This window comes from Micropterus salmoides, unplaced genomic scaffold (assembly GCF_014851395.1).
Source record: "Micropterus salmoides isolate LMB-PRFRI ecotype aquatic unplaced genomic scaffold, ASM1485139v1 Ms_hic_scaffold_6, whole genome shotgun sequence".
Lineage (NCBI taxonomy): Eukaryota > Metazoa > Chordata > Actinopteri > Centrarchiformes > Centrarchidae > Micropterus > Micropterus salmoides.
Window position 1 is genome coordinate 9,057,870 of NW_024044348.1, and position 24,587 is coordinate 9,082,456.

A 24,587-nucleotide genomic window follows, 5' to 3' on the forward strand; every position below is an offset into this window, starting at 1 on the left:
TGGTTGTTGGTATTTATGAGGAACAGACATGTAAGGAAATTGGGTTGATGTATTTTGAGTGGTGGGCCTCACAAACAACATGTTTTTTCCTGTATTCTGCATCCGGCATGCTGAAAAGATTTTTTTTGATACTTAAGCCTTTTGGTCGTCTAGATTGAGTAAATCGTGTGAGGCTTTGAGTCAAAGGAATTAAAATGTGAGAAATATCCACAACCCCGCGACTCTGTACGCAGGATAAGCGGTTGACAATGGATGGATGGATGGAAATATCCACAACTTCATACTGTGTTGAAAAGTGCCAACTGATGTCCATCATCTAGAGGAAAAAACTTACATGTAACATACATCTTAAACAGTACAGCCATCATGAGACTTGTGCTTAAACCAACATTCTTAGTGGAAATAAATGGCTCTACACTGTATTTCTCTTTCAGCTTTTGAAACGAATACATAAATGCATAATATACTGTATACATTCATGTTAATGTATGTAGTTATAGATGTGGACATATTCTCTCACTCTTTCATAATATATCTTTACAAATATATTATTTGTAAATGGTCAGAATATATCAATTGATTGTTTTGAATGCTCTGTGCAGGCTGACTGTACGCTTGAACCGATACCACAAAGTCCGTTATTGTTGGTAAAACATGGGCACTGACGTCAGTTGCAAAGGTGACTGAGTTGTAACCATCACTTACCCTTTGAAACTCAGATCTGTCATAGTGACCGTATATGATCCTGGGTTAATAATTGCAAAAGGAAGCTTTTTAAATCTGAACTCAGATGCTAGCAGACTGTTATTTGAATTCAATACTGTACTGCACATCACTGGGAACTGGTCATCTTCCTTGAACCTGCAAAAGAAGTAGAAACTGAAAGAGGTACAACTCATCACTTACATTACTTTTATTATTGATTAATGTGTGAAAGAGTTTCTTGACCAGTCATTTGACAAATGTCAGAAAATTATGACTGATTCAGCTATAGTGCAGCATGCTCATTTCTGTACACACACACCTGTAGGGCAATTGAGAAATAACATTGGATGGATTGCCATGAAATTTTGTCCTGACATTCATGCTCCCCAGAGGATGAATCCTACTAACATTGGTGATCCCTTGATTTTTCCTCTAATGCCACCATAAGGTTGACATGTTTTGCATCAAAATGAAAATGTTTATTGGATGTCTAACAATGAACAGCATGTAATCTTGCAGTGCTCATGTCAGAATTATCTAAATTTTTTGTTTCTCACTACATAGTGTTCATGTCTGACTTTTCTGAAAACTCAGATATCTGACTTCACGTCAGTCAAAGTTCAAAGTGTTGTTCAATGGTATTATACCCAAAGTTAATGGATATAGTGTTATACTGTTAATGCATATAATATTTTGAAGTCTCACACAACCAACTCTGTAATCATACCATATTGAGCTGTCCGATACAGTAGTGGTTCTCAAAGTGGGGTCCGGGAAGGGGGTTCAAGGGGGTTCCAGGGGGTCCCCAGCAAAAAGGGGAATTATTTATTTTCACTATAATTCCATCCATAAGTAACACAATTACTATTGGTCATGGGTTTCATACACTTTCTGTAATAAAACATCTACCTATCTAAACTAATCAAACATACCAATCAATCTTCCACCCCTCTAGGACCTGTAGGCCTCCCACCCCAGACACAAACAGCTCCAGACGCTCTCCTCATAACCCCATCCCTTTACAATACATACTGTAAATATTTTGCATATCGCTGCACAAACATATTCTTACACATTCTTTATGATTCCTTTATATTTTTTATATCTTCAATATGTCAATTTTTTAACTTTATATTTATATAAGTCAATAAAGAAAATTAATAAAATAAATACCTCGCAATAAAGCTGTTTCTGATTCTAAAAGCAAAAATCCTATAAGATGGGGACCCTTCCGACAAAATCTTATGTGAACAGGGGGCTGTGGTCTAATATTTGTCATTGTTTAGCGGTCATTATACTACAGATATCCATAGAGGATAAATGTACGATTTTGGTGATGCATTTTCATCTAGAGCCACTTTTAAGTAACTCTCTGTCAGGGTTTGCTCAGCTGCACCTTGTTTTGAGGGCTATTTATTAGCAAATGTTAGCATGCTACAAGGCTAAACTAAAGTGAACATCATGGGAAAGATACCTGCAACTGTGAGCATGTTAGCTGAACTTGTGTTATTATTTAGCTCAAATCACCGCTGTGCCTACAGTCCCACAGGGTTTTAGCATGGCTGTGTTGTTGTTATTAATATTAATGTTACAAATCCTACAAATCCCCCAAAGCTTGAGATGATCTCTTCCTGGACATATAGGGTGCGGCTACTGCTAACAATTATGTGTTTTATAACTACTGTTTGGCTTAGGACTCAGTTATCAGTTGGGACTGAAAAGCAGATCAACGTCCATGCTTGCTTACAGTGGTTATGTCATGCTGTAGCCTCCCGGCCAACCTTTCACCTACTTTCTCTGTCACTGGTAGCCGGCGTTTGTGTTGACGGAGGCAACGCTCGTGGGAAGAGGAACTGTCGGCAAAACACTACAGGTTTGTTAATGGTAAAGTCTTTTCACGGCACTTTCATACATAAATTTTTAAAGCAAACCGATAAAAAACCCAGCTGTGAAAGAAGGTCGACTGATTAGCCTTTGTGTTAGTTTTGTATTTGAAGCGAGAATGTAAACTGGAAGAGAGGGATGCGTTTACTTTTAACTAACGTTACCAAGCTAACAAACGGTTTAGCTGCTTCTTCAAAGCTAACGGCTAAACGTGTATTTAGCAGTTAAGCTGTTTTATCTTCAACGGAAGTTAACTTGAAGGGTGGCTTTTGTTCACACCCTTTTTTCTTTTTATCGTTGCTTCACAAATGCTTGGCTGTATGTTGTGCTGGGGGCTAATCAAACTCAAATTCACCCGCTGGTAGTGATGTCACAGTTTAAAAAACTGTGCTGCAGGGAAATTAAACAGTTCTGAAGAGATAGTGCAGGCGGCTGCTACACCTACCCTGAAATATATGCAAACAAGTAAACAAACAAGCACTTGTATTGGATTTAAATGGCTACACAAAAAACCTTGTCCTTAGAACAACACAAAGAAATGGTCACACTGACAAAATCATATCAACAACATAACAAATCAACTATTGTTGGAATGGTGGAATTCACAAGTGCTGCAATGATTAATTTTCTGTCAATCGACTAATTGGCAAATCTCTTGCTAAATGATTCATCCTTTGTACGTAAAAGCCAAATATTTGACAGGTCCAGGTTCTTAAATGTGACAATTTTATGCTTTTCCTTGCCTTAACATTATAGTAAATTGAATATCTTTTGGACTGTGGGTCAAAATGAAATAAGACATTTGATAACATTACTTTGGGCTCTAGTGATTTGTGATTGTGACTTTTTTTTGGTTGACCAAACCATCAATCAGTGAATTGAGAAAATAATCAGCTGATTAATCCAATTATGGAAATAGCTGAATTTACAGCTGTAGTTTACATATCTTGAGGCTACTAATATTTCTGACAAGGAGTGATGAATTAAACTGCACACGGGTGCAGGGTTTTGGAACACTGCACACTTTGTATTGTGTCTTTCAAAATAATGCTGCCATTTTGCACTTCGGCTTTGCCCAGATCCTACCTACACACAGCTAGCAGACCAGGCTTAGAAACTACTACCTCTGGTTGGCACAGTGACCAGTCACAATTTCCAAAGCCCCTTGGGAAAAAGCTCACATTGTGAACTGTGTCCGATGAGCTTGGCATTATTCAAAAACAAGTATAGCTAACCTGATTTTTCTCACAAATTCAATCAGTCCATTATTTTACCTTCCTCATATTGGCTCATTATACACTGATATAAATGGTTTATTTTACAATTTTGTTTAATTTATTACAATTTAGCTTGGCAGGAGACTGTTAATTGGTAACTTGATAAATTTGGTTTATTATCCATCCCTGCTTTATTTTTAAAATTAAGCAAATTAATGAAAGGCAGCAGTGTATGATTCTCTATTATTCATTTTATTGCTTCCCTCTCTCAATAACTACAGAGTTGGTGGTCCTTTCTGACCTGGAGACATAGTTGCCTGGAGGGAACCATTCAGAAATGTGGCTGAGTACATTTGCACGTTTTACCTTACCTGCCCTGCAGAGGAGCTCTGCCATGGCCTGCCAGGCTCTGAGGGCTTGTCGTAGACCAGGGCAGGCTGCAGGTCCACTACCCTCTTACCTGACTTCAATGCAGCTTCGTGAGCAGCAGACACTGGGGTCAGCCTCCCTCCCTCTGGCTTGCCACTCAGTGAGGCATGTCCGTACTCTGGATGAGGAGAGGCTGATGGAGGTGGAGTGGGAGGATGGAGGCCACAGTCTGTACCCATTCACCTGGCTGAGAGACAACTGCCAGTGTCCACTGTGTACCCTGGAGTCGGCCCAGGCCCGCAAACTGTTGATGTCGGATCTTGATATCCACACAGGAGTTGACGTTGTAGAGGTCACCAATGACAACAAGGTAGGCTGCTGCTATTTTCTGACTCAGTGTTTGTCGGAGTTCACACACTCAGTATGAATGTTGTAATTTTGAGAGAAAAAGAAAAAATTATTACCCAAACTGGATGTGTAAATGTACAATAAATTTTACTGAGCCTACATCTTGGTTCATCATTAAGTACTGTAGTTGTGATTACACACATTAACACAGTTTTACAATTCAACTGGATGGTAATAATACACATTTTGGGTTCATAAAGTTTCACTTTCACTTACTTTTAATCTTTGTAAAAACTAAAACCTGTTAAACTTTTGCAGTAAAACAATCATATAACCAATTACAATATGATATTTCAATAATGCTGTTCTACCCTACAACGTTTTAAAGTTAGTGGGCGTTTTTTGCTTATCATCAAGTATTGTGAAACTTGTTCTAGTTTATGAATGTTATTTACAACTGCTGTCTGGTGATAAACTGTGAGGTAGGACAATGTTATTTTGTCAGAAGCACACATTCAGCCTGACCTTTAAGTCCTCCAAAGGAACCACCTTTGTGAACTGTGTCCTTCAGAGGATTCGGCCCCTGCTATAAACTATAAACGGATTGCTTTGACGTGACAGTACTGCCAAACAACTGGGTGCCATTTGCTTTTGTGGATAAAAATCAAATGCAAAACATTTCCAGTGTTTTCTATTTCTTGTATAAAGATTTACTAGGTAGCCTATTATAGTAAACATGTGTTTTAAGTACTACAATTATGGTTCAATTCTTACCTCCTCTGGCTATAGAAAGAATAGATGACATGGACCAAAAGCTCCCACAAGTATTAAAAAAGCAGATATTAAAAGGAAATCCTCCATTTTAGATTTTGTTTTTATGCATTTATTTCTCAGTTTTATGAACCAAAAGAGCCCCTTCCAAAGCTTAACCTCCAAGTAGCAGACCAATCTTCTTGCTAGAAACAAGTGAACTATTATGAAAACAGAACACCTAGTTAATATTTTGAGCACATTATCATCCTGTCAATAAAGAGGGTTGTCACTTACCGTTTACTTGAAAGAGAGGCAGTGCACTTTTAGTTAATGGCTTATAACAACAAAACATTGAGGTGGAAACATGGAAAAAGAGCTAAACCATTTGGCCATTTTGGGATCAGTAAGCTTTTTGTCTCTACACAGGTGTCCGTTGTATGGCCCGACCAGCACACTAGTGTGTTTGACGCAGAGTGGCTGAAGAAACGCTGCTTCTCTCCTGCTGCCAGACAAGCAATGCAAGAAGAGCTTTTCATCAACGGTGAGTCTAGCTGTTATATTTTTCATTCAAATTATTTAAATATAAATCTCTGTTTTAGAATTTCATGTAAGTAATTGGTATTTGGCACCACCTCCTCCATGTATGTACAGCTGCTGTAAGTGCTCTACAGGAGTTTGTCTTATAGAAATACATTCATATGCCAGTTTATTAGGTACACCTAGCTAAAATCTGATGCAGTCTAATACAATATCCCTGGAGTAAATCCTACCTTCATGAAGATTCATATAATTCTTCATGAAGACATGTGTTTCTGTGGTTGTGTCCAACTCTTACGTAAGATATACCAGCGAGGGTGGCCTAAATAACAGAAACACCTCAGTTCAATCAAAGTCGTTATAGGCAAGTCATTCCACTCGGCAGCCATCTTGGTAACGCCTCCGTGCAGCTATTTCAGACTAACAAAACCAGGCTCCTATCTGAATGAATGGGTACTAGAGCCAGACCGATTTATCATTTTGCAGATATTATCAGCCGATATACGCTACTTGCAGATATATCTGCATCGGCATTTATAACAGCCGATATATGACTGTTAAAAAGACAAACAGAGTCGGATCCTTCCCTCAGGTCATGATTGTTGCATAGTTTGCCCACCAGAGGGCGCGCTGCAGCTCCTCTGTTCAAAACACTGCAGCACCACAGAACAAAACATCAGCTGACCGCAGTCTACAGAGCTCAGAGTTTTACACCGTGTTTATCAGTGGAGGAGCGCTAACGTTGTTAATGAGAAGTTAACTATAATGTTTAACGTATTTGAAATATATCTGCGAGCTGCTTGTCTCTAGTTACAGTCGGCGTGTCAGAAATGATTAAATGATTAAACCAGAGCGGACTTGTGAATAAACGGGAGCTGCCCAACATAGTTCTGTAACTTTACCTCTTCTTTTGAATGTGAAATGTCAAAAGCTTCCACGCATGCGCAGTAAAAGTAAAACAGACCCTTACGTAAGTGGAACCACACGATTGGCTGAAATATGTTTCCTGCTTTGGTTGTTAGAAGCAGACAGTTGGCTTTCTAGGGGTGGGATAACCGCCATCTTTGCCGTTACGGGCTTTCCCCATTGAGTTGTATTGAGAATGTGATTGAGTGGCGTCAAACTATGGCCTCCAAAATTATCATAGTGTTGAATCAACACCTCTCTAAAACAGTTTTAACAAAAACAGACCGTTCTAACCCTCCAGTAGGGAGGATTTACTGGGCTATTAGGAGCTCGGTATACCTAATAAAGTGGCCACTCAGTATATCTGTATTAGGTGATGAACTTGAAAACTAGAACGTGCTCATCTCCTCCCAAATGTATTTACTATGTGTATGAACACATGAAATCAGTGATGTTGTACTGATAAGATAAAAAAAACCACACATAATGCATGCATACTGCCTGCTGACAAAAAAGGCTGTACTGATTGGACTGCACTGGTCTGAAACTAATCATTATTTTTTAATTAATTACCCTGTAGTTGATGTAATGATCAAAAAGATGATTTTTAAAGGAGGCCATAAATCACAACGCAGCTGTCTTTAGAATTAACAGGATGAACAAACACTGTCATGAATTACTGCATTTTCAAAGTGAAGGATGAAAACAGCAATTTGTCTGCTCTCCAACCAGTGAGTGTTACCTGCTTGTACATACATAGCAAAACTAGAAGCTTGTCACCCATTACAATTTCATACTGACCACATGTCATTATGAACATTATATTTCATCCTGGATACACGCCTTTTATCATTGACATCAAATTAACCAGGTATATCTTTTCAAATAGATCAATATGGTAACACATTCCCTGCAATTTATTGCAAAATACAAGAGGATCTAATTTCCATTTTTTCTTCCCGCTCTAACCACTTCGGAAATTATGTAATTGTGTAATTTCCTGCGTAACATTTAATGTCAGTTTTTGAAGTCAGTATAAAAAAGTGCAAAAGTCAGTAATGTTATAAACACTAATTTTAGTATTTCATTGTATCACTTTAATGTTTGATGTTTAATTATTTAATGTCTAATCCTGTTATTGGTTTCTGAAGGAGCATATCAAGGTTATTGATAATGTGATTTAAATCACACTGAGCATTGTTTTGTTTTTGACTTATCTTTGAGATGAAATGTAATAGGTTAACACTTGGCATATGGCAAGAGCAGGAACTCTGTGGTTATGAACAAAATACTTGTTTTCATCCATTACCTAATTAGTCAGCAGCTCTCTGATGTGTATGTGTCTGTTATAATAAAAATGAGTCTGCTAACCTTTCCTGGGTAAAGTTGTTTCCACTTTTTTCCCCCTCAGTAACATAACACGGTTGTTAAGGAAAGAGGTTTTTCTAAAGACTGGAGAGAGAAGTCATTTTACAGTACATTTACAATGGCCCAATACTCTTTACAGTCTGCCAGACAGCAGAGGAGAAATTTTAGCTTTGGAACAAGGTAGCAGCATTTCAGTGAAGCGGGGGATGGACTGTAGTCGGTTTGTGTACACACACGTGGTCCTGAAGGACCCACAGGGCTGAGCGGCTCCCGCTCTGTTCCACACTGATTAAGGGTGTGTGTGCTGCAGAAGTCTTCCATTCATGTTGAAGTGTAAACAGATCCCCGTCAGAGTAATTTACACACAGACAGTCATTTTGAAGTTTTTTTTTTCCAGCCATTCTTAGCACAAAGCCAGGAGCACTCCTGGAAGAGTCTACTAAGCTCACACCCAAAAACACAATACAAGATGAAATGCGCTAACACACTATCATGGTCCTCCTGAGCGCCAGCCTGAAATTCCTTGCATTGAAAAATACTAGAAAGGTCTAGTCAAAAGGTGGATGATGAACAGTGTTCACCTCTTTGCTCATATCCTCGCTCCTTACTTCTCCATGACTTTAACTCATTGAAGCGTAGTCCACAGCTTGAATTTGTGTTTCCTTTTTCATGCAGGGCACCTAGATTTTACAAGCCCAAGTATGCCTGTTAAAGTGTTCTCAACAGTGAAAGTTTAGCGTGCACGGGACACTGTGAGGTCAATATGAAAATTGGAGCTCTGGGGATATTATTCAGCCTGTACTATACCTCCTGCTTTTATGTCTGAAGTAATGTTTTTTTCTTCTGCTTTTACTGTTTCTATGGAGTTGTGCAATTCAAACCGCAGGATGTAGTTCTGCAACAGCTATTATTGGAGTAGTACTATTATTGGACTATTATTAAATTATAAAGAAGGCATTTTACAGCCATCAACTAGGACGTGTTGAACTTGTGCTTCTCACAGAGAATAGTTTGAGATGGAGCAGGCCATTTTTCAGGTCAACTTTAGGATCCAGTTGGTTAGTGAGCGAGTTCCTGTTCACAGACAGTAAATTTTGCTCTTAAATGACTCTCCATGGCTCTTAACCAAATGTTCAGTCAATTCTTCAGGCAGACCTTCTCTTTCAAATGTCATGATTTGTCAGCATTTCTGGTTTATTGTCCTCGCACATCGACTCCAGACAAAACTGGACCGAGGTATAGCATGTCTGCATGTGAAACGGCGTAAGGGAGTGGAACTTCTAGAGCCTGACATCTGTATATATGTGAGCCTCATTCAGACCCCCTTCTGCCTCTGCCATATGGAAATCTGATTTAGAGTGAGGGTCAAAAAAGATCTGCATGTTCTTCCCAAACACAGGCTCAGAGTTGTCAGTATTTCCTTTCTTGGGAACGAACAAATCCCAGAGCCTGTAAGTGTGTGTAACCAGGAATTTAAACTCAAACTGCATCATGTCTGAGTTCTTACAGACATTTCCTTAATAAATCTTTAGTATCCCAATCTACAGTTATGTCTTTTTAGACACTATTTAAGTATTTAACTGTCTTTTACGGTCAGCTTTATCACTTCTCTTACACGAGTTTGTTGCACGTTTGGTTTCTGTTTCCTTGGACAAATGTCTTTATGTGCTTGGCATCTTTAGTCAAATATTTAATTAGCCAACTACTATCTGACAGGTATGCTATCAGATGTGTTTTTAATCCAATACCTTCATCTCTGTAATTGTCAACAGAGCTGAGTATTAAATCTCATTCATAGACATGGTCAGGACCTTTAGAAATTCACACATGCCATTTTCTTCCTGGCATGAGCACTTTCAACCTTTCAAGTCACTTGGAGGAGAGTTATGATGCTGGATTGCTCTCGGAAACACCTCAAGCTTATGTCACTCACAACGTTATCTGCAGTGAGTCTTCTTTTTGCCAATAAATCTGTCAGTGACTTACTCAAATGGCTGCCAGACACTTTTACTATTAGAACCATGTCATCGTGTCAGGCCTCCCTTTTTGCGCTTGTCATGTTTATTTAGTCGGGGTGGGAATCAAGACTAATTTCGTGTCACTGGTAAAATGCGGATATGAAACAGTTTAAATGGATTTTAAGAAAAGTAAAAATATGCCACAACACATAGCTCACAGCCTTTTCACACATACTTTTCCACCTGCTCACATCAGTATTTTGTAAAAATCTGTCTTCTTTGCGATATGCTTTTACGACCGTTCTTTAATTCAGTAAACTGTTTGAATCGCTCAGCCTCAACAAGGCATAATGGCATGTCATTTTTTAACAAGTTGAGTCATTTGCTGCAAATAACTGCATTAAGTTGTACTATTAGAAGTAAGTACCACTGCTTGGCCTTCTTTGGCCTGCCTCCCTCTCACATTTCCTTCTTCCATGCAGGTCTAAGTTTGATGTAGTTTCACACGTACAATGGTTGAATAGTTGTTTGACTATGTGGAGTTGAGGGGAAAAAAACAGCTGAATGGTGTTCACCTCTGTTTACTATAATTATTTGCAGATAATTTTTGTTCCTCCAGTTTATTGCTAATGTTATATTTCAGTAGCAGAACAAAAGCAGAGTTGACAGACTTCAAGTTTATCCCAAAGAGTGGGAATTAACACCTACAGTATATGCAGTTACATAAAGATTTTAAGTATGTTTCTAAATAAAATAATGGTTATAATAATAATTGGTCTCAGTTTATTTTATCCTGCTTATTCTGTGTTGCATGTAGTTAGAATGGGGATTTATTTCTTGATTTCGTCTCAGTCTTTGTGTTTGATGCCTTTTAACAATACTGCTGCTGTTGACCAAGCCATCAGTTAAGAAAAGTGTATACCTGAAATAAGAAACTTTTTTTTTATTTTTACCTTTGACATATGAGTTTGACAATCCGTGGTACCTTAAATAGTTTAGATTTTACACTGAAGATTGTAACGCACTCAAGTATAGCAATGTACTCAAAGAAATGCAAAGGATGATTAAGTGTGTGTACACCACATACCAAAATACAAAAACTTAAATTCCCTTAACCACAAAGAACATACATTTTATCATTACATAAGTATGTTCTCCTAGGTTTCACCTCAAGTTTTGCGGAGGATGTGGCGCCTTAGCTGTGACAACAGTCACAAAAGATAATGCAAGTATTTTAAAGCTTAAGAAATGTTGAAAGGAGTGTGCTGGACATTTTGTTAAATTATTGTGGGAACATTTCTGTGATTGACAGAAAACAATGATGACAAAAGGTGTGATGAGATTTCTCTCCCTGTAACAGCTTTACTGATATAGCCTCCTTTGACCTGCCAAAAAAACGTCCCTAGAAATAAAGTCGCAGCCAAAAGTTTATTAAAAAAATCTAACCTTAAGCTACAGATTGTCTATCAAAAAATCCCTGGCACTTCACCACGTCTTTACCTCAACTATCTGGTCTTAATCAATCTTAGCATGAATATCACTGTGAAGCTGTCAAAAGTCTGACACAGGCCATACATGCCCTAAATACAAGATGGAAAATATTTCTCAGCAGTGTGTACTTTTAAAGTAGAGAGTGGTACTAATTGTAGAACTTGTTATACATTTACCAATACAGACGGATGATCTCTAGTGGGACATACAAGTCTAATGCTTCTATCTTGTCTACCAAAAATGTCATAAATCAGTTTAAGTTGATCCAGAAGTCAGCTGCCTGAGTGCTGACTAGGACCAGAAGAAGAGCAAACATTGCACTTATTTAAAAGGCCTTACTCTTGTTGCTTGCGTTTTCTGCATGTTCATGCACGAAGGCATGAATGTCAGTGGACTATGTGGCTTTTTGCATTGTGGATCTCTTATTAACCTTTTATTTCCATTTTTGAATACCTACAGTTATACGTCAATTAGTGTTCTATTTGGACTGGACAGTTATCGTAAACTCCCTTACCAGTTTGTCCGAGGCTCTCCTAAACAGACTCAGCTGAGTTTGGACTTTTCTCCATTAAGTCTACTGACTGATTCTATAACTCAGCCAAGTAGCAGCTGATTTGTCATTTCCCTGTCTGGCTGGTGTTTCCCCTTTTGTCATCTGGTCTGAATTTAGCCCTCTGTCATCACTCGTCGGTTGACAGACAGGCTCCTGGAAACATAGCTGTGGAGGTCCATCAGTGGAAAAACGTGTTTTCTTCCCAAACCTGACATCATTTCATATGCCAGCTTCAGCAGAACTGACTTTTGTGCTTACATAAACGCATACATGATATGTTATCAACCTGGAAGGAATTTGAAGAATCTAAACAAACTATGACTTGAATGTTTTCATTTGTCTAAATGAGCTTTTAACATTGTGAAGTGTGCTATAATGGACTACTAATGGCTTTAGCAACTCAGATTTGTCAAAAATAATGGTCATATAAACCTTCCACATATCAGATGTCTCTTTCAAGAGAAGTTGGGCCTCCTTTCAACAAATTTCACTATTTTTCACACACAGTTTATTTTTCACAGTGTATTTCTGTAATTCCTTCATAGATCAACTATATTTGGGTTAAATCCCTTTTCTTTGTCATCTCTTTGAAATTCCAACACCTTTCCATCATTCTGCATGGGAACCTTGATGATTACTATGATTGGATTTTTCATTTCTCTGGCACGCCAGACATCCTACTTGGCACTTTAAATAATACTGAAATCATTGAGTAGAAGTTGGGGGAAAAAGGACATCATTTAACAAACCACTGCAAGGCTCAGTAGGATTTTGGGAACCTGAACTTGCTGATGGAGAAGATTTGAGTTTGGATTATTGTGTAGAGGGCCTGCAGCTCTCCACTGAGAAAACACTGCTCAACCTGTCTCCTCCGATTTTGGTATGCAGAGGTTGGCTGCTCTGTCTTACAGGTAGGTTTCGTAGATAAAGGTGTGTTTGTCGAATTAATGGAGGGTGGAGTAAGTTTCCTGCAGCTCCATTGGCACGCACGCATGCACTCTATGTACACTGTGAAAACATAAACATACATGGTAATTGTTGATTGGAATATAACTGGGAACACAGTTTCTTTTTTATTTTTCAAATGTCTGGACTGGTGAGAATGGATTCTTTTGAAACTTTTCACAATTTAATACTTTTTATGAACAACATATGCTAGTTGAGCATTACCACCTTCTTTAGTAAGTTAAATACAGTGACAGGCCTACCAGATGAAACAAAGTCTTGAAATAAATAAGTTCAATAATACATTTCTCAATATAGATATAAGGTAAATAACATCAAGTTAACAAATATGGTGCTAATCCCTCTTAAAACAAATTATTTAGTTGCTCCACCGTGTCAGGCTAATTTAGTTTTGCGAGTTGTGCAAGAAATTAACTCAAATGAATGCACAACATTTCGGCAGTATGGTAATGTAATGGGTGTTATGTCTTCTCAAGAAGACAAATCATTAAGCCGATTTTGTTCTTGCAGCTGTTTACAAGCTGAGTTGAGGGTGAAAACCTGTTTTAAATAAGAGTCTGTAAACTGTATTCGCTTACACGTGTATTAACAAACATGAAAGTGATTTAAGCACTTGCTGTGATTAATGATAAGTCAATCAAAATAGGCTTTATTCAGTGGTGGAGGAAGAATTCAGATTGTTTATTTAAGTAAAGGTTGCAATACAAAAGTACCATTACAAGCAAAATACCTGCATTGAAAAATAACACTTAAGAAAAAGTACATAAATATTGCATCTGCAGTTTCTAGGAAGTTACTGTCAAAATAAATGTAGTGGAGTAAAAACTACAGTATTTCCCTCTGAATTGTAGTGGAAGTATAAAAGCGGAAGTATAAAACAGCATGAAATGGTATCTCAAATTGGTTAAATTCCACCACTGGCTTTATTGATACTGACACATCTCTAAAAATCAAATAAATTGTATATTTGGAGATCAAAATGCAGCTGAAAAAAGGCAATCTGTTTTATTTGTTTCTCAAAAATGTGCAACAGCTTCTTTCTAAAAAGGTTGTTTATGCTCATCTGGCTCTGAGCCCTCCACTGTGCATTCCACAGAAGGCCCATTGAAGTGAGCTGATCCAAGATCTGTGATAAAACTTAACCAAGTCAAAACAAAAGCTCTCTGGATAACTGCAGTGATTCAAACAGGGCTTTGAAGGCACCTCCTTGCTGCAGAGAGCGACACAGCCCTCTGAGCTTAAATAGAGCACAGTGAGGGGAGAGCCAAACTGCCATGAGCTGCATGACAGCCACAGGAGCCGTGGCTTCAGGTTTCCTCATCTGGAAAAGGCACTGTAGCAGACCATGGCCGAGGGGGGAACAGGAGAGGGGATTATGTATATATACTATCTTGTCAGACTTAAAGCACAGACCTTCCTGTAAAAGCAGCTATGATTTTACACAAATATCACAGGTTCGTGAAGACAACTGACATTAAAAACAATTATTTTGCTGTTACAGTGAAATGTCCATACTTAAATGGATTTTTTCTGCAGTTATCCAAGCCAAACACATGTCTTATCACAAATCTAAAATCCGCTGTCATTTAGGTATCTGTACGTGTAGGGGACTGTTGATCTCCTATATCTCTGTTCGCTATCTCTGTTATGGTCACTTTGTTTGGGTTCCTTGTCTGATGACCTGCAAGCTCCTCCCTTAAGGGGGGTAGCCCGTCACTGAAGCTGGACTTAAGCAGCTTAGCAAACAGTTGCTTAATTACACATCCAGCAGTTACAGGGTAACGTTATCATTCATTTGGTCATGTTTCTGGCCACCTGGAATGTAGGTCCAGTATATACTCCCTTTTAGTGATGTCTGTAGGGAAATGTCTACCTCTTTAGCTTTTAAATGTGTCTTTGTGTCTGTCTGCCGTTTGGTGCTGAGCAGATAGTATACAGTGAGTTTATTTGCGGCTTGTTTGCTGAAAACAGCTGCGAGAGTGATCAGAGTGAACCAAAACAGTTGCGATGAGGGCCGGGCAGTAGGTCTGTAGGTTCATAACTATGAGTGACGCCTCTCACATTAGTCATTTGATACATTATTATAAAAAATGCCAATTATAGACACTTGAGACACCGAGAAATTACAGAAATATCAGTGAAATGTTCTTTAGTGTGAAAAGTAAATGTTCTTATTATGCAAATGTCCACTTTTAGTGTTCACTAATATGTATTAAATCACTGGATTATTTCTACTAATGTATTAGCATATACGCAGCATTTTACATAATTGCATATAAAAAGCAGACAAAACGATATCAAATCACATGTAAGATGATCCTGCATAAATGAAAGGAAACCTAGTAAAAAACCATGACAGATCAGATAGTCTTACAAGCTAATACCAAGGATGCAATACATTGTATTCAGCATATATGTTTTTAAATGCAAATCTTAAAAAGTGACCAATCTGGAATAAGGTGGAGTTGCAGGACAAGTACTTATGTACATAATGTAAATTAATGTACTTTTCTGCCATTGAAGCTCAGTTTTATCTGAGTTTTATCTCCAAACAGCAGTTTGGATGACAGAGCACTTATTTGTTCTTATTTATGATTAGGCTTCCCAGTTGAAAAACAAAAGTCCATGTGAGGAGCTCATTAGATGATTTTAAAAAGTAACATTCATACAAAGCTCTTGTCTTTAGTTCGACCCGGCCGCCACAGTGTGAACTCACTCAACAACACCGAGCGTGGTAAGTGTGAGATTCAAGCTGAACTGCAGCCACGACTGCACAGCTGATGTATATGTGCACTGCGACCAGCGCCGTAGCGTCTTTGTAACTTGGGACACCTTAAACTACGGAGCTTTAATACGCCGTGCTTGTACACGACATCCAGGCCCAGTTTAACTAGAGTAATTGTAACATTCAGTCTTGACCTTTGGCCCAGTTTCACATTCTCAGCCTTTGTTTCTCTGCTCCCTCTTGACAAGTTTTAACAAGCAGAGGGTTCCTGATCCTTTGAATTGTGCGGCCACAAGCTGATTATTTTTGACAACAGCCTGGAGGGAGGTCTGCGAGTCATGATGATCACTGTGTTCCTGACTGATGTTTCATCTCTGTGCTTGGTGCCTCACTTCCTTTGGGAAAAAAACGAGGCACTGAAATTCCTCGTCGCCAGTAAAAGTCTGTCTGCTGCGACCGTAAATCTTTATGGTCTTCAAAGTGAACAGTCACATTGTCTTTTTAATGTTTTAGACACTTTGGAGAATGATAAATTATCCATGAAGTTCAGCACGCTCGCCCGGCTGTCTGTCTATCTCCTCCAGGCTCCAGCTTTGTAATCTGTTTGTGATGCACCCATTTGAAAAGTTGTTTTGTAGTTGGTGGGTACTGAAAAGAGACACAAGGAGGAGCCCCACACATCAGGCAGGTACACAGTCTCCTCCTCCCGCAAATGTACTTAGCAGCTGTTTTCTGTGGAAGTCACTGGAGAGAGGCTGCATGGAAAAAGGAGTTGAGCCAGCTGGGTGGAGAGCTGAGGGAGGATTTTTTTCCACGTCTGTCTGTCTGAAAGAGACCGGCTGATTTTTCTCAGCGAGCTATTCCATCTTGAAGTACGCAGACTATCGCATGCAATGGCAAGCTGCAACGTTTTCAAATGAAAGGAGGCCAATAAAAACTGTGTTCATACTTGTTGTTGCTCACCAGACATCACACAAACATTATTCTTTCTTTTACACCATCTCGGGGGTTGGGGGGGGTGTTGATGGAAAGGTGCATAGCTCATCACTGCTGCACACCTCGCTGGTCCATTTCTATCAGTTGAACCAACACTTGGAAAATGTCGAAACACGTGTCTGAAAATAAAGTGTCTTTTGTGAATTCAAGCTTACGTTACATCTTAAAACATACTTTCAAATAGAGCCTTTCCTGATTTTAGTTTACTTAAATTTTTATTAAAATGTTTTCTTGTTTTATCTGTTTTATCTTAAAACCATGTATGTTTTATTTTCCTGCTGTGTGAAAACACGCTGTAAGATGGATTTTGAAAAGACTATAACAATTATTATTATTATGATGATGAATTTTGAATCATGTAAAATAATACAAATACATAAATACAACTGGCATTGAGATTGATTTATGCAGCATAGAGTGGATGTGCATTACAAAGAGAACATGCAGGTTCACACAAGTTCTTTAATGCGAAGGAGAAATAAATTAGTGTCAAAACTTGCTATGATAAGGAACAGTTCTGTTTTCTTGTTTCTTGTTTGTTTAACAGAGCAGCTACAGGACAGTAAAAAGACTCACTGTTGGGTGGAAAAGCTTCATGTTGGTACACTGCAGACGCAGCTTATTTCTTGTCAGACAAGCATAAATCTAAAAAGAAACCAGAAAATGCTGTCTGTATGTAAATCGCCGCTAAGATGAAATTATATTTCTTCCATGTCCTCTTTCTGATTTTAGAGCGTTATTATTGGGACTCCAAGCTGCGCATTCCCACAGCTGACTACCAGGAAGTCCTCCATGACGATAAGGCCACGCTGTCCTGGCTCTTGGCCCTGCGTCGCGTTGGCATCGTCTACCTGAAGGGGGCTCCGGTAGAGCAAGGCCAAGTGGCCAGACTGGCTGAGAGGATTGGCTATCTCAGGCTGACATTCTACGGGTAAGACTCCGTGACGCTCATCCATTTTGCTGTAGTCATCCGCAGCCAAGCCACTGTTTAATAATCTGACTCCCCACTAAACCTTGAACTGCTGAATTTTCCACTGATCATATTTTAACTGGAGCACAGCCCAGAGAGTGTTATTAGCAAAAATTAAATACAAAAGATCTTTATTTACATCTTCTTTTTAAGGGAATCAGGGAAAGAAAGCGGCTAGATATATGGATGAAAGAAGTTCATAGATTCTAACTTTCAGCATTAATGTTTAGGAAAATGTGTCCACCAGTCAATTATCTGTAGCTTTGATTCATTTTGGTTCCATGGAGAAGCTTAGAGAGTGTCTGTGGCCCTTTCATCACGCCATAGTTCATCACTTTGACTTACTGCAGTGCTGATTACTTCAGGACAGAGACGAGGAAAACAACCTTAAAGCATTCCAGCTTTTTTAAGCTAGAGGAATTACCTGGTGCACTCAGTCAGAACAGAGTTTTGGAGCGTTAAAGCTTTTCCACTGCCAGCGGATGAGCTCATACTGCTGGAAGTAAAGACTCTGCAGACTAAAGCTGAAGGCCTGCCATCAGAGAAACTAGACTGTTTTTACGAGTCGGGCATCCAAACGAGGCATGCAAACAGAACATGGAAGATAACTTTACCTCATTAGTGCTAGACTCCTGCTGCATCTCAATGAAGTATCTACTTCAGAGGCTACAGTCGAAGCATGCCTATGAAGCTGCCCAGTTTACCCGCAGGGATTCCTGCAAAGTTCATCTCATCTCATCCTTTTCTCCACACAGCCTAATTGTCGTCACTGATCTTCTAAAGCCAAAGTTAAATAATTATCGTGCAGTTATTAATGAATGTTTTCTTTGTCCTCAGGCACACATGGCAGGTCCAGGATAAATACATGGCAAACAATGTGGCCTACACTTCAGGAAAGCTCAGTCTCCATACGGACTACCCTGCATTACACTTTGCACCTGGAGTAAGTAAAATCTGATTTGTATGGTCTATTTAGAGGATTAAACTGCACTTAGCAAATATGGTATCACTTATGAATTGATGTGCTCCCTTTATAAGTTTGTTTCAACTGCTGGCATTTGGCTTTTATGCTGTTAAGAGTTGTAAAATGAGCATTTGTGCGGCATGTGTTGTAGGTGCAGTTTCTGCACTGCATCAACCAGGCTGTGGAAGGAGGGGAAAGTGTGGTGGTGGACGGCTTCCACATGGCTGAGCAGCTGCAGAGAGAAGACCCAGAGGCCTTTCGGGCACTCACCTCTCTCAGTGTGGACTTCACTGACACAGGGACGGACTACTGCGACTTCATGCTGCAGTCCAAGAAATGCATCATTGAGTAAGTGGAGATGGGCTTTCAGATCACCTGTTTTTATTCCAATACATACACATATTTACTGTCTCTGTGTGAAGCAAAGAGACTGTGCAAAAAATCGAATGACAAGAGTTTCAAAAAATGATGCAGTGATACTCAGGAGTGTGTGTTTGTGTGATTTGAAATGGAACACTGCCATCTGCTGTTCACAATTATGTCCATATATACTCAATATGGTCTCTAAAATCATTTGGAAAAGAGGGTCTTATAGCTACATAATAATATTCATTGTGTTGGAACAACTACATTTGGGTCTAATGTGTCCACATACTTTTCGCTATAGTAGTGTACCTGAAGCATAATAAAACTATTTAATTTACAATTGTGTAACAAAGAAAAAAGCAACAAATAATCACACTGGAAAAGCTGGAAATGGATCGATTGATCAGTTGCTGCAACAATTTTGATAATCAATTAATCATTCAAGTTGTTTTTCCAATAAAAAGGTGTTAAACTCTCTTGATTGAGCATCTCAGATGTGAATATTTTCTGGTTGTCATTGTCTTATACGATATTAAACCAAATATCTTTGGATTGTGACATTTGAAGACATCATCTCGGGTTTTGGGATCATTTTTCACAATTTTCTGAAACTGTATACCAAATCCAGATTATACCGGATTATTCGATAATAAAACAATCATTAGTTGCAGCCATACTATTGAATTTAAACAGTTATTCAGTTATAAACATTGTCAATACATTTTTTGTTGATCGTTTAATCAGTTAATCGATTAATTGTTTTAGCGCTAAAACTCATCTTTGTCCTTCCCCCTTCTCTCTGAGCAGTGTTAATGCCGAGGGAAGAGTTGTGAGAATAAACTACAACAATGCCACTAGAGACTCTGTGCTGGACCTCCCCTTACATCAGGTTCAGCCCTTCTACAGAGCACTGAAGGCCTATGTGGATATCATGAACCGACCACAGAACGTGGTCACCTACAGAATGGAGCCAGGTCAGTGTGTGTGTCAGTGTATGTCTACTTATATAACATAACAGGTATAAGAAAAATGATCTGTCTAATTATCTATCTAAGCCTCTTAATCATGATCACATTTTTAAAAAACTTATTATACCTAAAAATTCTGATTCAGTGGATGAAAATAAGATGGAAGAAATGCTTTAAAAGAAAAGGATCCACTCTGCAGGATACTCAGGCTTCCAGTAAATGGAACATGAACTTGTACAGTGATGAACGACAACATCTTTGTTGTCATCAAGGTCACAATGACATCAGAGAGTCCATTGTCCTCTCTGTCACTTTAGACCAAATCAAATTACCCAAGTCTGGTGTAACCCTCTCTAAATAATCACCGCTCTGCAAGGAGTCCGCAGCATGAAATGACAGAGATGGAGTAATGCTATTGTACGAGACATTACGGACATCAGAGTGTAGCAGGATGGTGCCATTAGTAAGGAGATGGCGTTTCAACAGCAGCATCCAGGGTTCAAGCCTCCATGTTGGAAAGCATCCATCCTGATGACACGTCCTTCAGATTGTTTAAAGGGTTCAGTATGCTTCGAACAAACCTGTTTGTAGGTGTCAGCCAACCACGAGTGTTTGAACCTGTTTTTTCCGAAAAACCACACTCAAAGGGTTTGCAGGGGTGTCGTCTCTTTATCTTACAAAACATCAAAACGCAAGCATAAAAATAAAAGGAATTTATTTTAAAAACTCTGTCTATCTGCTTTAATGTAAGATGCAAAAGTTAGCCTGTCTGGCAAACTAGCTTACTACCTACAGTAGTAACAGATTGTTACTTCCAAGGCCAAGAAGCATTTAATTAAATTATTTTCTGCGGTTACAGGTTACATTAGGGAAAAAAAGCTCTGCTCACAAATAACAGTGACTGTGTAGGAGCCCCTCCTGTTTTACACTCCAGCCAACAATAGATGCTTGAAACACGCAGCTTTAACTTCACTCTTTGAGCATGATATCATGCATGTGGCCACCAAATTCATATTTCAGCCTTTTACAAGGTTGTCATTTTAAAACAAGTCAGCCGGAAACATTAAAAAGTCAACCAACTCATGGTGCCAACGTTAACTTAATTACCTTGCTAGCTACAGCTATTAAAATCTGTCAGAGACAGTTGTCGTTTCAGTTGGCCACACTGACAGTTGCTTGATATAAATGAGAAGGCTGCTTCTACTTATGTCTGAGATCAAGGACCCATTTTTCCAAAAGGAAAAGAATTGCTGCTGTTTAATCTCCCATGTATCATTGTGAATTACATTTGTGCCATGCTAGAATGGAAACTGTGACAGGAATCTAAAACAAACCGTTTTATTTAAAGCATGAGGCCTTTGATCCATAACAACTGTTCTGCAGCTGACCCTGACCTCTGACCTCTCTGTGAAAGAGGCAGGGCCAATGACAAAATTAAATTCCTTACTGAGAGAAATGTAGGATCAAATGAAATATTCCCCAAACCCTTGTTTCTGATCTTTGGGTGTTGTTGTATTTCAGGCGACCTAGTGACCTTCGATAACTGGCGTCTGCTGCACGGGCGGAGGAGCTACATTAGCAGGCCAGACAGGCTGCGACACCTGGAGGGCGCCTACCTGGACTGGGACGAAGTCATGTCTCGCCTGCGGATACTCCGCAACTCAGTCCACGTTGACGTATGAGCTCCTGAAACACAGCCAAATTTAAATGCGTAGCTTTTCAGCTTTTGCAGAGAACTTAAATGATGTTGGGTGGCTTGAAATTACGAGTTGAGCTACATGTTGCTCTTAAAATGGTGAGATGATAGAAGGCAAAGTGCAAGGCTATTTCATTATCTGACCACAGGTCAAGAGTTAAATCTCTGACTCTGAAGTAGAAAAGCACTAAACCACAAATGAAACAATTTGTTGACAGCAACTTTTCAAACATGTAACATAGTGCAACGCTACAATGCAAAGATTAAGAAAAACACCTTGCTTTCAAATGTAAAGGTGCTTTTGGATTAGTCATGGTGACTATTATTACAAGTTTTTATGAGCTTAAATGTAAGAGTTTTTATACATTGTCCTGGGTACTCCACATTATGAATACGATTTTGTGTAATTGTAACTTTGTAAGTTTTCTGAGCTAATTTATCATTCCTGGTTCTCAGGTTAAATATTTGGCTCAACTCACCTTGGCTTTTTCTGAAATCACTCCCTCTTTACTATAAAATGCACAAAATGTACCCCGCCATTTTGTTTGATGATAACTCATCAGACATTACTATTTATTGCCCCTGACAGTAGATAGACAGTAAACTTTAACAGTAAAATTCAAGCACTTGCGAGGTACCTAAACCCAGATTTTTTTTCCTTTAACATCACATCTGAATTATTAGTAGAGATTCACTGATTAAAATTTTATTGGCCAATTCTGATTGTTTTTTTAAGTCTGGTTAGGCTACTGAACAGAGCTTTTTTGTACAAATATAATTCAACAACAACAACAAAACTTCAATAGGTGCATCTCTAATTGTTACTTTAAATGCAATTGTGAAAAATTACGTTTACAGAATTCCCTTATACCCACAGCAATCACTGTATTGTCACTTTATTTCACCAGCCGTTTATATTAACTTTGACTATATGTTTTGATCACTGTTATTTAATGCTTGCTAATTTCCAGAGTAAGGAATCCTTACCTAGCTATGAATCAATGTGGCTTATCTCAGAAGCCAATTTTTATATTTATATAATTATATAAGACAACAAACAGGCATGTGATTTGTGTGACAAAAATGCAGGAGCATAGCCAGCGTGCAGCGTATGTGGTTGTGGTCCTCCCCCAAGAAAATGTCATGATGTTTGATTGAAAATTTCATTTTCACATAATTTTAGACAGCTATCATAAAGATATTTATTCGAAATAAATATGTGAAGTAGTTTTTCACATTCAGACATTAGGAAGGAAATTATATATGTGAAAATATGCTGACCTATGAAGTAAAACGAAGCGCGATGTCCTTAAGTAATCCTTCACATTTTTGTGAGTGATCCCACTGTGACCTCTAAATACTGAGTGATGTTCAGAAATATTGAAGAATTTGGACATCAGTCAGTATTAATTATTGCTCCAGTCCTCTGTCCTCCTCCCTCTGCTGCTGAGATTCACTGCTTGCAGGCACTGCTGGCAGAGATAGGAGGGCAAGTTTGTCTCAGCCAGCAGCTACGTGTACCAGAATTTAATACATTTTAAGATCCGTGGCAAGCTAAGCTAAACAGTTAAAGGCAGCTTTTGTTTTAGATTGTTCCAAACAATTCACTATTATCTTAACAAGCGAGCTGAGGTCGTAGAAACAACTGCTGACAAAGCAGGTGTCAATATTGTGTGTGCTGAGCCCTGCCCTCCGTTAAACATGCAGAAGAGAGGACAGAGAAGCTAGCGCGACCAATTCATGTGGGCGACATTTTCAGGTCAGAAAAATCCTGTGATTGTGTATTTGAAACACCAGATTATGTTGAAAATCAAGGATTTTTCATGGAGTCAACTTAACTTTGAGGACATAACCGTTAATATTGATTGCATTGCATTTTCAAAAGTTTCAAGACTTTGTATGATCCCTGCTTTTGCTGTATATAGGGAGTAGGGAACGAGGGAGCGCTCTCAGAAACAGCCTAGATGTAAACTGTTTTAGAATACTGTATAATCCTGTGCCTACGAAAAGGATGTGATGTCCTTGACTTTCCCTTCACTCTGTAGACTTGAAGTCTGAATTCAGAATTGCGGTGCAGTAGCTGTACTTGAAGTGGCAGTGTGATAGAAAGTGTAAAATGGAGGATCCGACTCTTTAAATTTACCATTGCAAAGACTTACGCTTCTGCTTAACCCTTGTAAGCATCTGGCCAAACAAAGTTTTGGTTTCTATCTGCTGAGCTTTTGAGATACAGTGTACCGTCGCTGTCACATGTGATTATCTGACATGTGTTGTCACAAATCTGAAAACTGGCCTGTTTATCTTAGCTAATAAAAGGTTTTGGAGATACATGGAGGACAGCAACAGGACATTTTTGAAACTCCTGCTAGTGCCTGGATATGACCACTGTGGACAGACTTTTGTATGTGGTGCACAAAGGACTGAAAACAAACCACAGATCTCACTATGTAACTACTTTCTAGCAAAGAAAAACAACTGACAGTAACAATGTTGTTTTTTGCAATTTTGCAATATTTTGAGCACCATACATTCAACAAAGATTCATTTATGTCACCCCCACTGCATTGGGAGATGAGCAGAAGTTTCAGGTATCAATAATGTCCACAATGTTTCCCCCCCTCCTTCCTCCAGTCTTAATACTTTAGTGGTTGTGCTGCTGTTCAATATGGACTCATACTATTAAGCAAACTTGCATTTTGCAAAAACAAGTTTCACTGAAATGTCACACTTGCTAAAATAAATCTCCAAAGCTCTACATTTCTTATCTTGGTGACAACTTTATTATATTGCCAAAGCTGTACATATTCTATAAATACTTTTTTTCAAATACTGGAATACTTACACCTG

General features: G+C 38.7%; 1 protein-coding gene across 3 annotated transcripts; it reads left to right on the plus strand.

Annotated features, from left to right (window-relative positions):
- The first annotated feature begins 753 nt into the window (after positions 1–753).
- bbox1 (butyrobetaine (gamma), 2-oxoglutarate dioxygenase (gamma-butyrobetaine hydroxylase) 1) lies at positions 754–24,495 on the plus strand. 3 transcript variants are annotated; one of them, XM_038701164.1, is made up of 9 exons: positions 754–888; positions 2,516–2,589; positions 4,088–4,545; positions 5,703–5,817; positions 17,509–17,707; positions 18,584–18,689; positions 18,862–19,058; positions 19,884–20,050; positions 21,566–24,495. In XM_038701164.1, the coding sequence occupies exons 3-9, from the start codon at positions 4,144–4,146 to the stop codon at positions 21,724–21,726; spliced, it is 1,347 nt and encodes a 448-aa protein (XP_038557092.1). In that variant the 5' UTR covers positions 754–888; positions 2,516–2,589; positions 4,088–4,143; the 3' UTR covers positions 21,727–24,495. The 3 variants fall into 3 exon arrangements, with proteins under 3 accessions (XP_038557092.1, XP_038557091.1, XP_038557093.1); XM_038701163.1 differs by having other exon boundaries at positions 2,516–2,578; XM_038701165.1 differs by lacking the exon at positions 2,516–2,589 and having other exon boundaries at positions 866–888.
- Positions 24,496–24,587: the final 92 nt, after the last annotated feature.

Excerpts from the sequence above, each read along its gene's own strand:
- bbox1 (XM_038701164.1), top strand. The coding sequence starts at position 4,144 with ATGTGGCTGAGTACATTTGCACGTTTTACCTTACCTGCCCTGCAGAGG. Across the intron at positions 4,546-5,702 it reads AGGTCACCAATGACAACAAG|GTGTCCGTTGTATGGCCCGA; the intron begins GTAGGCTGCTGC and ends GTCTCTACACAG. Across the intron at positions 19,059-19,883 it reads TCCAAGAAATGCATCATTGA|TGTTAATGCCGAGGGAAGAG; the intron begins GTAAGTGGAGAT and ends CTCTCTGAGCAG.